The sequence below is a fragment of the Oxyura jamaicensis genome, chromosome 20 (genome assembly GCF_011077185.1).
Source record: "Oxyura jamaicensis isolate SHBP4307 breed ruddy duck chromosome 20, BPBGC_Ojam_1.0, whole genome shotgun sequence".
In the NCBI taxonomy this organism is placed as follows: Eukaryota; Metazoa; Chordata; class Aves; order Anseriformes; family Anatidae; genus Oxyura; species Oxyura jamaicensis.
In genome coordinates, this window is record NC_048912.1 from 7,722,661 (window position 1) to 7,736,733 (window position 14,073).

The 14,073-nt window shown below is 41.6% G+C and overlaps 1 protein-coding gene across 10 annotated transcripts in view; it reads right to left on the reverse strand.

The window, feature by feature from the left end:
* The window catches only part of RIPOR3 (RIPOR family member 3), a 51,355-nt gene that overhangs the window by 6,058 nt on the left and 31,224 nt on the right, over positions 1-14,073 (reverse strand). For all 10 annotated transcript variants that reach the window (XM_035343873.1, XM_035343874.1, XM_035343876.1 and 7 more), the window contains 9 exons: positions 13,706-13,855; positions 13,015-13,078; positions 12,579-12,622; positions 11,783-11,908; positions 9,503-9,648; positions 2,612-2,741; positions 1,365-1,946; positions 540-679; positions 209-341 (listed from right to left, as the gene is read on the reverse strand). In XM_035343873.1, coding sequence (XP_035199764.1) covers positions 209-341; positions 540-679; positions 1,365-1,946; positions 2,612-2,741; positions 9,503-9,648; positions 11,783-11,908; positions 12,579-12,622; positions 13,015-13,078; positions 13,706-13,855 — 1,515 coding nt within the window. The remainder of the gene's footprint in view (positions 1-208; positions 342-539; positions 680-1,364; positions 1,947-2,611; positions 2,742-9,502; positions 9,649-11,782; positions 11,909-12,578; positions 12,623-13,014; positions 13,079-13,705; positions 13,856-14,073) is intronic.

The following is a 14,073-nucleotide window of genomic DNA, read 5'->3' on the forward strand; positions in this document are numbered from 1 at the left end:
ACCCAAATTTATCCTACTTCTTTGGCAGCCTGCTTTGGGCACAGAAGCATTTGTTAGAGCTTCATAAAAACCAACAGGCTGAAAAAGGCAGTGGTTCTGTATGACCTCTGTAGGATGTGATCTGCCCACATACGTGTATATGCTGCATTGCTGGGACACGACTGCCATCTGGAACCACTGCCCTGGAAACCCACAGGCTATTTCTTACCTGCAAAAGAGCTTTGCACAGCTTCAGATGAGTTATCAAAAGTACATCTAAGTTGTCATCACCAGTAGTTACACCTCTTGTTTCCGTTTTCATGTCACAGCTCAGGGACTGAAACGTGCTGTCATTGTATGTGCTGTTGAATGAATGAAATGAATCTCAGAGCATTCAAAAATAATTAAAAAAGAATTGTTTCTATCCTGGATGTTCATACCATTAGCAGCTCTGTGCAATTTGTACCTAGCCAAGCAGAGTCTATCAGTAAGCATCCCTGGGATCAGCTTTGCTTTCCCCTTTTCCTTGTCCCCTATAATAAAGTGCTGCAGGTACCTACCTGATACTGGCTGTTCTTACGCTTCCAAATAATGAAAGCTCATCAGCACTGCAGTCAGCGTTTAAAAAGTCAAAACTTTCCAGCACGGTTTCCACCATTAAACTTTCCATAGAGGAACGTTTGTGATGAAGTGTCTTTAGCTGATAGAATGGAGAGACAAATACTGTTATTTGCAGGCATCAAACCATTTTGCATGATTTCTTTGTTGATCTTCATATCATTCTTAACAGCAAACCACTTTGCTTTTCTTACTTTATTCTTAATGCATCAGGAAAGCTAGCTCTTGGTACATTGCTGATTTCAAAATAATGTTGCTAATTAATTTCACAGCATGCTTCAGTATTTTAGTCTTTTTGTATTGCTCTTTGGATTTCCACACCTGTGAAGGTGGGTACAAGAGCTGACTTTCTCTGCATCTCCTGCCATCAGTGTCACATTCCCTGTTTCGTATCTAGAAGCAGCAGTCTGAGCAGGCTGCTGCATGTCAGTGTAGTGTCCAAGAACTTTTCAGATTCTGTTTAACCCAGACTAGTTTCCAGTTTGATTGCATGCAGTTTCGCATTTTTTTTCCAGATGACTGACCTCTGAATAGCATTGGAAGACCGTCCCTGAGAGATGTAACACAGCGCTTCTATGTAGTCAGCGGCAAGGCTGCCTTTTCTGAGTACTGACTGACCTCTGGTGGCCAAACTGATTTTTGGGGTATGTGCCACTGATACATCCTGATGTCAAACCCACTACAGGGTGATGAAATTTTTACAGTTCCAGAAGTAACAGTGGAAACTACCTGCAGTGGAAGCTACCAAGAGTAAAACACTACCATACCTTTAATTTATCCCTCATAGATAAAACTTGGTATTCCAATTTCTCCAGTTGGGCTTGCCTGACATCATGGAATTTCAGCAAATTTAACAGTTCTTGGAGAGCCTTATCAATTGACTTTGTACATCCATCTGGTTTTACATCATTTGCAGCATTCAAGCTTTTCTGGCTAATGTTTTCTTGTTCTGTCAGATGGCGAGTTCTGGTCTGGTTGAAAGAAGCTCTGCTACCTTTGCCACGACTCAGAAAACTAGATGGGTTACTTGGAAATCCATCCGCACACGGAGTCTTCTTCAGAATGTCCAGAGTTGCATGACTTGAAAGTGGATGTCGCTCTTCTGCACAAGCCTCTTGAATAATCACCAGTGGCAATGTCCTGTGGTCTGCAGCTGGAGTTGCATTTCTAGATTCTGTCCCTTTCAGATCCTCAGAGCTGAATGAGTCTGCTTCACTTGTCTCCACGGGATCGTGAGGCTTACTCCTCTCATGCACACCAAAATCACAGGCAGCCAAATAGCTCAGTATGCTGGGAGGCTGAGCTTCTTCACTTATGTCCCCTTGGTTCTGTCTTTGTTGCAAAATAGACTGCAGCAAACAAATGTATACGTGAGCACATACATAACTGAAACGCGTAAGACACCACCAAAGATAGAGAACTGTGGTTTCCTGGCATGGTGAGGCAACACCAAATCTGACAGACTTGATATTAGGAGAATGTATATATAATGTTATCAGTATTTGAGATATATTGCAGAAATAGAGAGATCATATCAAAGAACCGCTAGATTAAAACCCTCTTGAACGCATGGAGAGGTTTTCATGGAGAGGTTTTTCTATTCCCTTGGGCTACCCTTGGCAAAAAGCGGAGCTGAGGAAGAAGAAGGTTTGTTTTACATAACAATTCTAAGATACTGCTCTGCACCATGACTACCATGACTACTGAGACTGGATCCTAGTTTAATTCCCACTATAGAATATTAGAAATGTGCCCAGATCCCCACCATTCTGCCTGCCAAGAGGCATATTTGTCAGAGATTTCTTTTCTTCTACAAAATCTAAAATAGAAGTCAAAGTAATAGAGGTTAAAATAAAATAATTTTTTTAAAAGAAGAAGCCCCCAGATAACCTGCAATGGCTCTAGAATGTTACATGTTTCCACACTTTTGAGTTTGCTCTTCAAAAGCCTACTCTAATCCTCAAATCACATCCTAGGTTTGCACTTTGCATTTTGTTTTCCTCAGCATACTCACCAGATAGTATTTCTCTCTGAAGCTGGGGGTATTTGGTGGGGTCCAGTTGTATAAAGAGTTCTTCCTGCTACCCACAGAAAACTTGGCAGTGGTTCCAGGTGACAAAAACAGGTTCTCTGTGTCAAAGGGTCTGTAGCATAAGAAACAGAAACCCATGTGTCAGTACAACCAGAAAGTACAGCTACGTTCTAGCAACAGGGTTAGTCAGGATTTGAATTGTGACATTTAGTAAACAACGGGGTGAATAAAAGGGAAGAGGGACCGCTCCCTGACCAGTACCTTTGGTTGCACCAGCAGAGAAAGAAGGAAGTAGTTGAAAATAGTGTCTATTTTACACAGAATTCACAACACCCTTTAAGAAGGGACCTGTGCCACAGTCTTTGGAAGAAGAGCCCAACACAGCAGCAGTCTGACAAGTTCCCTGTCCTGCTGTAGTTTCCACGTGACCAACAGTGCTGGCAAGTACGGTACAGGTTGCTTGCTGATAGCCACTGGACAGCTAGTGAGATACACGCCATATCAGATAGAAAGGAAATATTAAAAGTACAGTTAAGGAGAACTGTAATTAATTTCCCTCCTCTTAACTTCTCATGTTGCACATGGACAGCATCCTGCCGCGCAACTCATCACTGTCATCCTCAGCATGAAGGTAACGCTATGGGAGCTCGCCTAATACAGGTTAATTGGCTAAATTAACCGGTGTCACCCAGCTGGGGTTCATCAAACAGGCCAGTTCCATGGAGTCACATTAACAGCCATCTGTATTGCCTCACTACGTAGAAAATAAATCAGATTTCTGACAGCAAAAACCTCACAGCCAAAGCCTGCTATGTTTACTGATGGAAGCAAATTGCTTCCATCCATGGCGCTTCTTGAGACACGGGGATCCATTCCTCAGGTTTTTCATTAGTAGCTTTTAATAAAGCAATGCAGTAATGCAAAATGACACTTGGTAGGAAAGGGACAGGAATAACAATGTAAATCATCTCGCCCCTTTGACAATGACTGGTACACTCTGGGAAAACAGCGACAGAGCTGCCCTCTGCACAGGCAGGCAGTCACTGTTACTGCAGGATAGCAGAGAGAGGGAAAAGAAGGGTGAACACACACTAGAAAGAATCAAGTCTGCTCAAAACCATCTATCATCTCTTGCTTTTAAGCTCTTTGGGTATGATCTGTCATCCTGCTCCACACTGTACAGCAAACAAAGCATCATGCTGGGACAGATCTAAGGGCCCATCTCACCCAACATCTTGACATTGACAGAAGCCAGTAAGGAAACGCACAGGAGACAGGTCGGCTGTAGCAGGCCTTCCCCAGACGTATACTCAAATTTCAGGCAATCCATAGCTTAGATGTGTCACTTGCCAGACTTTATAAGCGGAATATTGCCATCAATCGTCACTAGCAGACTAACTTGCCCTTAGTTTGTCTAGCCACTTACTGTGATCACTGACACAAAATCTGTGTAGGTCAGAAGGATGCAGAAGTTTGATTATTTAACTTTGAAACACAGAGCAAGTGCTTTGACTTGGGGTGTCCTCTGTGGCTAGTCGCTTCCTTTTCACACTCTGCACAGCAAACACCTACGCCTACACACCAACAGTTTCTCAAGCGTGAAAAATCCTAGCCTATTTAGTTTCTCCTTGTGATGAAAGTGACCCCATCTCTCTGATCATTTTTGTTGTCCTCTTTCTATTTCTACATTGCCAAACACGTGTTGGCCTCTGCTTATGACTAATTAACTGAAATGCATGACATTACAATGCCTTCGTTAAGGCCAATACTAATGCAGAGTATGACACTCCTTTAGCTTGCCTTAGCACCACTGCAGGACTTCAGCATTCATGTCCGAAACACGTCCCCAGCCTGACCTTGAAGAGCTTCACAACTCAAAGCTTGTGGTTCGTAGATTGAACCTCCCATGACCTCAGAAGCTTTGCACTTTGACACACTCAGGTGCCTCAGCTTTGCCAGTACTGCGCACGGATACCAGAGAGATGTTTTATCAAAACCCCCACCCTGCGGAGGGGATGAAATACTTGAGATTTCCACCCTTTCTTCACCCTTCTCCATTTTTCTGCTGGGTGTGTAAGGAGGACCCTTCCTGGATTATTCCTGGATTACGTCCTCAGAGGAACATAAGTAAAGGTGCAGAGCCCAGAAGAGCTGAACTCAATTCTGTCTTCAGCTCCATATGCTCTGAACTCCTTTCTCCCACTGGCAGGACAGCGTCCTAACCAGCCTCCTTCTGTCCAGTCCCACCATCTATTAAACAGCCATAGGGCCAAAGAGCTCACGGTGAATATTCATATCTGAACGCCCATTAAGCCTGTGGATCCAGACCTGTATTAATCCCAACAAAAATTCTGGTCAGCTGGAGCAGGCTCACTTGTTAACGAGTCATGAGATTTCTTTTTTCCTTTTCTAATGAATATACATGAAAACATCAATGCAATTTTAACAGAGTGATCCGAGTTTGGTTTCTGCTGTCATTGTGGCATAATGAGCACCAATTTCAAGGTTAGCACAGCTTGTTATTGGACTAAGCTATGAAACATCATTTGGATCCAAAGCACAGCAGTATAGTGTTGGAATGCTGCCTAAACATACCTGTGTAAGCATCTATTCATAGAAGTTTTTGTCTATAGGAGGACGGTCAGTAGGAAGGTATCCCCCTTGTGTTCCTCCTCCCTGCCCCCCTCTCTCCCCCCCCCCCAAAAAAAAAGGAAAAAAAAAAAACACAGACTTTCCTTTTTTTATTCTCCCCTCAGGTTTTCTCTCCTCCTCCAGGAACCCTTGTGAGCCAGGCCAGCATATGCTCAAAGCAGGCAGAAATCACAAGAGTGGTTCTGGCCGGCTGGTGCCCTTAGCTCCCAGAACGGGGCGCTAACTGAAGTTTTGAGACGAGAATACAGGCTTTCTTTTTGTCCTTCACGAGAGAGAATTCAGACCGCTGTTTAGGTTGGCAAAAGAAACCAAGTCTCCTGCCAAACTGGCCAGCAAAGCAATTCTGCAACAGGCCCAAGCTCATTCATGCCCCTCATGGCATAATCTATAAAGGAGCTGAAGGAACTTTTATTAGAGGCCAGAAGAGCAGTGGCCTAGTTAAAGAAAATATACATCTACAAGTGGAAGAGTGCTCTACACTTAGATTTCTCACAAAGCAGGTCCGTAGTGAAAGCTTGCCTTTCAGGGATATTTGGGCATAGCTGATAGGTTTGTTTAGGTCTTAAAGAAAAAGCAGCTGCTTTAGAGCTCTTTATCTTTGAAAATAGAAACACCCTGAATTATCACCATGCAGCTTCTCATTCCTGTAAACAAACAGGCTGTCAAAGAGGAAGAGTCTGCCAGCCTGCCTTCTGTGCAGAAGTGCTCTGGAGATTCCACTTGGTAGGATCCCAACACCTTTCACAAAAAGAAACACAGCAGAGATGCGTGGCTGAAGTCTTCTCATACACAGAGAAATTCCAAGGGGGATTTACTACCAAAGAAGTGCATCACTGCTAGTCCTCCTCCCAGCTCAGCTGTTGCCAGCTCTAAAAGCTGGGTGATGGTTGTCCCAAATGCCACAGGATTTGCCTTTGCCAATCAAAAGCTGCAGTCTGACCAGCATGCTGCTGCAACAAGCAAGGATCAACGTAATTTAAGTTGTACATTTCTGGAAAAATTCAGTCATGAGTGTCACTTGCTTTGGAGACTTAGGCTATCATCTAGAAACCATACAATATCCCAGAATAGGAAGGGCTTTTCCCCATACAGTTCTTTTGGAAGAAAAAAAATTGTAACATACATACATATTTATGCCAGTTATTGACAGTGGCAAAAGACAAGCAAGTAAACTCAGAGCAAGTATGAAGTAAACCTGTTAGACTTCCATTTGTGTGGGTTAGCACAAAAGAAGTGATCTCAATCTCCACCACAAGTGTGCCATCACTCAGCATGCACTTTCCATAAGGGCAAAACCAAATTTTATACCTAGAGTTCAACAAAGAAGACTTCTACAGATGTTAGGCTTGAAATCACATGGAGAAAAGACTTCCCTTATAAGAAATGCACTTCTGCAAACAGTATTCTGCCTGTAGTCCGTTCTGCCCTAATGCTGTGTACAGGGCTTTCGATGATTTTTACATCCAGATTAAAGCCAGTGGGAGTTTTGGAGGTATGTGTGTGTGTGCGCTGTGGAGTGAGTGGGAAGAAGTGACAAATAAATAAATGCACCTGACTTTGCTAGGGGTGTCTAAGAGCCCATATAAGCCCCATATCCCCTTTCTCTACTTCCTTCCCCAATTCTAACACATGCAAATGTCAAAACCCAAAAGTTTAACTGGTCTTTAAAAGGTCTTTCATTTTAAAATCTGTTTCTACACTAAAAAAGTAGGTATCATGCAGCTTGCACCATCCTCACTCCACACACTTTTCAATAATTGTAACATGAACGTGTCTGCTTTCAGATTCAAATGAGAATATGTATGTGCTTTGCCATGAGTACATACAGCGCATGATCACAGCAAGCTTCTGGAATAAGGCTTTGTTACCCAACTAATTAGCGGCTCAGCTTCTCAAATAAGTAACAGAGGCTTCAGAACCCTCAGAGCAGCTGCAGCACCTCACCAAAACATACACTGATACCCAATGTTAGATCTCAGGAGGTAAGAAGTTGCCATAAACAACAGGTGCACACAGAACCCTGCTGTGTGAGTTTGTTTCTCGTTGACTTGGAGCAGTGTGTGTTTGAAAATAAGTCTCAGGTGTTGCTGCTAAGCCTTATGTCTCAGCCCAATTGTATTTACAGTTCAACAGAATGGGTTTTCAAGAACCACAGTATACACAAAAGGCATACAGAAAACAGTATGCTCATCAATAAAGCTCTTTTTTCCCCATCTTCCAGAAAGTCAACCTGAAAACTGTTTCTCAGCACTCTAATAGAAATTGCAACAGACAACCTTCATGTGGCAGTTCTGTTCATGGCTTAAAAGACTTTTAAGTCAAATTATGTCAAGGTTTAATTATGTCAACAATTAAGGTTCAAGTCAAATTATGCTTCCAAAGGTAATTAAAAGTAGAAATAGGGTATTAAGACTTGATTTTCAAGCCTGACTATAAAATACATCTGGTTATTTTACCCTAAGGGCAAGGAAATGTTTCTCTTTTGGTAAGATCTATTTGGCAGACCACACATTAAACACATACAAATTTTTTATTTTTAATTTTTGGTGATTTTTACGAAAACAAGAAGCCACCTAGGTCAGAGAAGCACTGTATAAGGCTGAGTCATGAGCGAGTCTGGCCTGCAAGCCATTACACAGTGCCCTTCCTAATCTAAACACTGCTCATTTTCTGCTTTTCCTGGAGAGAGCCTAAATCCACAAGTCTCTTAACAAGGACCTTCTGGAAAGGCCAATTTTTGATGACACGTTCAAAAGCTCCTTTGACATCGTGGGCTGGGAAGAACTGAGCACCACAGTGAGCCACATACAAGTGGGGATGCCCCACTATTTAATTAGGCATTTCACTAAAACAACTAAATTTAATCCCTGCACAGTAGTAACAGAAAAAAGCTAAGAAGTTTTGATTTGTTACAGACAAGATGCTCAGTGTGCACTGACAGTCCCAAGCATTAAGCTGCTGTCTTCACTGCCCAAGAAACTGAGATTCTTTCCCCAGTACCATCTGATCTGTTGTTAAGCTTACCAAGTTGTATAACTGCTTTCCATGTTAGGAAGGCAGGAAAAAAAACACACCATCCTACAGGCAAGGTTACATCAGGGTATTCACACACCCAAAACCCTCACAAACCCAAGAAAAAGCAGTAGCTAATGAGTAGAAAATGAGTTAATCATTTTCCTCACTTCTTCAGAGATTCTTAGGAAAGCAGGTCACTCATTTTCTTACTATTAAAAAATCTTAATAAGTTCAGAGAGTTATCATGTGATCTGTAGACAGAGCTACAAATTAATACATATCAGATACTGCTGCTGGGGAAGGATTAATTTAGGCTCATCATACACCTCAGACATAACCAGCTAGAGTGAGCATAGAAGATGAAGCCTGGCAAGGCTGCAGTGGTACACCCAAATAAGAAAACAAAGCAGAAGTAACAGTACAACCTGAAAAATCTATAGTGGTATGCCTAGAGTGAGGAAGAAGTTTCAGTGCAGCATCCACAAAAGTGAGAATTTGTTTTTAATAACAGTAATCAACTACAAAAACTAGTACAAACAAGTATAAAACAATTTCACAAGTCACAGGCACCATGAAAATAACCAACTGTTTTAAATGTGCATCTGTAACCAAGCTTCCCTGCTGTGCACAGGCAGGCCTTATATCAAGAACTATGATTGTAGTGCAAATATGAAGGTGCTAAGTCTTCAGGGAAGCTTCATTTTTAACGACTTGTGGCCTGGTAAAAGCAATTGTCCTAGATTCCAAGTACGTGTTGTTGTTTTTTTTTCCCCATTGTGCTCAGAAGCTGCTATTTGTAGTTTCATTTCATAATCTTTATGATTGTTTATGTACATACACTGATTGGAGCTAGAGTTGAATGCTCATTCAAAAGAGATGTAAACTAAGTGAAAGCTTACAATCAGCTCTTGTGGCTAGTCATGGCTGTGGTAACAACAGTAGAAAGAACTGAAGGGTCACAGAAATAGGTTCTGCCCCTTTCACCCTGTGCTCCAATTCCAGAGGGCTGGTCCCACAGATTCAGAGATCAGGCCCAGCAGCTGGAGTTGCTGGAAGGAAGTGTGAGGCTTCTATCTATCCTGCACCTGCTCTGCAAATAGAAAGAGGGCCACAATGCTGAATGCTGCTAAGTGACATACTTAAGAATCTTTATTTCACTTTTTCTGGCTCCATTTTTTTTTTTTTCCCATTTTAAGTCGTACTTACTTCCAGAGGACTTCCAGTTGCAGCTTGATAGTGCCCAGCTCAGTTATATCCACAATGATTGCCTGAGGCTTGGTTGTAAAGAAGTTTATGCTGTCACATGTCACAACTCCAACTAGAATAGTGGCCAGTCCTCGCAGTTCTGTCACCTGCAGAGACAAATATATCCATTTTTATCTTAGCAGACAATCCTAAGAGTCATATGTCCGGCAAGGTAAATGTCCCATGCTCAGATCTGCTCAGATGCCCACAACAAATTCAAAACCCCAGTACTCAAGTCTTGGATCTTAAACTGCTGTGAGCCAATAATCCCACAAGGAATATGCCATGGATTGCTAACACAGGAGATGCCTGAGCAGTGGAAAGAGACAGAGCTGTACAGCACTTCTAATAACACAGCTTGGAGGACTGTGATTAAGAACGAACTTAGTCTGAAATTTGGAAATTCTAGCTCTAGTAGTCATTTATAGTACAGAGTCTAGCCTGCATCTTATTACAAGAACACTGTCATAAAAACATATAAATAACACAAGCAAGTATATTAGCCTACCTACACTAGAATATTTCAGGTCTAAGCTGCCTGAAGAATCTAGAAGTGCAGCTGTCCCCATCTGCTGTGACCCTTCTAACTGTTCTGAGCTAAGCTGCGGAGCAAAATCTGAACATAAGCATCAGTTCTTCCTTCTAGCTCTGCAGGCAGCTCTGAGTTCATTATCAATGCAGATGCAGGCCTGCATTTTTTTCAGCCTGGGCTTGGTTTATTCAGCTACTTAAATAAAACAAACTAAATCAAACATTTGCTATAAATCTCTGCTATTGAAAACGTACATGTATTCTGCATCAAGTTGTTCCAAAACAAGTGCAAAAACCATCAAACAATACAGAATTTAGGCACAAGTACCAAAAGTCCACTTCAGGAATTAGTTCCATGCCTGCATCTCCTTTAAATGTTAGCAAAAGCTGTGCTCCTAGGCTCCTCTCAGAAAGTTCTTTGGCACTTTTACAAGTTTTTATTTTTTTTAAACCTACTATGAATTTGTTCCGGGTAAAGATTAAATACAAATTAGAAAGAAGAATGGTGTGGAGAACATTAGTCAGTAGACTTTCATAAGCTGACAGAAAAAGTAGAGCTTTGCATTAGCTCTTATGAAACAAAGTGATTCATTGTCATAGAAATTAATAAACATTTTTACAACTATTACAGGAAAAAGGCCTCTCAATTAGCTTCTCACCTGATCTTCATTTTACAGCGGCACCCAAAAACATGTTATAAAAGCACATTTCTAAAGGCTGTGCTGGCAAGATGCCAAGAAGTCCCACCTATGTAACCCACTTCTTGCTGCCAGATAGGAGGGGAATATTGAAATAGCTACTTTAACATCCCTGCCAGAACTTGAAACCCTACACTGGCACAGTTTCCTAGTAGAATAGGGTCCAGCACAGACTTCGGTCTCAGCTCCTTTTAGGTTGACAGGAGTCACAGTGCAGAGTCCAGCCCATGAAAGATGCCAGACTACACTGGGACTGCTGTTTAAGGATTAACTCCACCTGCTAGGTATGTACCAGAACCAGTGCCAGCTGCATAAGGGTCCACAAATACTCCAAGCTTCCTCCAAGGAATACCCACATATCACCTTTGTATCACAGACCACTACCACTGGTCCCTTACTGTTAAAGATATGACCTCTTTTGGAGGTACTTTATCTTTCTTTAGCAACCCGATACTACTAAAGTACACCTTGTACTGACATATAAATGCCATTAGCTTATTGGAGACATGGAGCATCACTTAATGCAAACATGACAAAATCTGCAGCACACCCACATATGGGGACATTTGAACCACACATTCAAGATGCACATGTGCAGTGATTTATTTTCCATATACCCATTTTTCTTTTTCAATAGACAGCAGAACTCCAGGTACTTAATATTCCACATGGGTAATACAAGTAGTACATACATGTCTGTGTCTCCACATCTAAACTTTACCCTACAGTGTCCTAGATATTGTTTTTTTTTTAAAGAAACACATACACCAGACTCCAGAACATGGGAAAGCAAATGCACCAGTACAGTACACAGTGTTCCTAGCACTAGTAAGGAGGAACAGAAGTAGAATTCTGTTCAATACACGGCACGTTGATTAACTGCTATTTTTACATGCCAAGGAAAATAAAGCTACATAAGAGTTTTGACAAAGGCATGGTAGGCTAAAAGGTAAGCAATACGACAGAAGACCTGTTAACACACTGATTCCAATCCAACCATTATACACCACACCTTGATTTCAAACTGCTCGTGGAGATTAGGTATGAAAATCTTTTCTTCTTCATCCCATGTTTGGCTGTCGTCAGTCTCAATCTTGCCTTTCAACCGCCATTTTTGGCGTCCCAGTCGCACAAAAACCTGGAAACCACAAAGAGTAGGATGGTGGGTCAACATAACTCAGAACACTCTTTGTCCCACAAACCTCACTCTGCTCCAGTACTGCAGAGGTAAAACTGTTCCTTTGATCACTATGCATTTAGGAACTTGGATAAAGTAGAAGACTGGAGGCAAGGTTCAGGCTGTCAGATTTAACACCTTAAACCAATGTCTAATGACACGTCCCATCCATTCCAGAAGACTTGTAAAACTATGTCTATCTGGTGCAGAGGTACTGAAATACAAGGCTCATTGGAATTGATTTGGAACCCCTACAAGTAGGGGAGCAACCCTGTAATATACTGAGATGCATTCAAATCGTGCCAAGGGCAGTCTTCCAAGAAACAGGCAGCAACTATTACTTGATCCTAGGGCAACTTTGAAGATAAAGACCTGCTAGGTTGGTTTTTATAGACAATCACTGCCATCTTTTAAAACATCTCCTAACACTTAAATCTTTCTCTCTTAAGTCTCAGAGGCCAGAGCAACCAGTGAACATACCAGAGTGCTGTCCTCACCAGAGCAGTGCTTGGTTTTATCATAGCCTGTTTACCCGCTCGCCTTCTACATGTCACACTCTTGCACTCTGGTTCCTCTACTGTAAATTCATAGCAGTAAAATAAAAGGCAAAATGAATCACTGTATACTGCACCTCATATTGGTCCCCTGGACAGAGACGTGCAAAGCCCACCAAGCCTGAAAAGAAAAGGAAAACTTCTAGTATTTGAAGAGTTTCACAACGTCCCACAAAGCTTCAGCTTACAATAAACAAAGAGACGATCTGGTAAACACCCCTTTGTGCTCAGCTCCACGCAGAAGCTATCCCTATAGCCCAAACCTCTTTAGAAAAACTTCATTTGAGACAAAGAAAGAAAACTTGTCAGTTTTTGTACTAGAGTATAAAAATACCATTTCAGATCTATTTCACAGCACTGAAGCAAACAAGTTTGCCAGAATTCTGTTCAGGGTCTGATTCAGAAAAATAGTGAAGCAACCAACATTAATTTTGGGTTTCCTATATAGAAACCTGATTTATTTAAAAAATATTTATTCATCTGATAAATCTTGAAGGAAACATAAGAACATACCTTTCATCTTCAAGTGAAACTCTCCTAAATGGACCTCCAATGCCCCTTCTATAAAGCACATGTCCTAGAAGAAAGACTGAACAGTCACTAGGACTGAAAAGCAGCAAGGAGTAGCTACCCTTCCCATGCATACCATTTTCTTATCTTATCTTTAAAGGACTACGGCTGGTTTTTTATATATTTTAATTGATAAACAATAACATTTGCACTAGTGGAGGCCAACGAAGAGACCATTTAAACCACTATTAAGATAAAAAATTGTGATGCCTCTGCACAAAAGAATGGAAATGCTTAAGCAATTCACCTTCAGTTACCTTCCACTGCTTGTTCTACAAAAATAGCATGGCTTACTTGTGATGTATTCAATTCTCATCACATTACTTCCAGTGGAAGTCATAACTGACTCCAGTATTAAAGCAGAAATTAAATCAATTTTTCAGTTGTCTTGACAAATGCACAAAGCCAAGTTGAGTAGGGGACAAAAAAAAAGGGGGGGGGGGATGAAACACACAGAATGCAAGAGTTTCGCCTGCAAGGTTTTTATCTCCCAAGCTTCAATTTGCATTATGTATCTGTATTTCAGTTATGTTTTTAACCCCCCCACCAATAATAAAAAGCCAACAGCAAGTTCTGATACGTTTTTGGCTAAGAAACAGTCAGATCATCACTACACATGAGCGGTATTCCCTACCTCTGTGCATCCCTGAAAGTTCTTGTAGAGCTCCACTAGGCTCTCCCTGGAGGCTTTGGTGGAAGGAGACAAGGCAAAGGCATGTTTCATGTTAGTGGCTCCATCACGTAGTCTGCACTGGATACAGTAAGCTTCATAGAGTTCTTCCACCTTCAAGATTTTGTAGTGAGGAAAAGAATTAAGAATTACCCTGACATAGTTTTAATAAGTTTCAGGAAGGAACATTGTCAGTCTTTAATGGAGGGGGCGAAAAAAAAACACTCAAACCGCCCACAACCAAAACCAATTATCTTGGTATGGCACCACAATGCAACTCCTGCATTTTACAGACTGATCAGAGTGCAACAGTTTGTAGATATTTCTGCAAA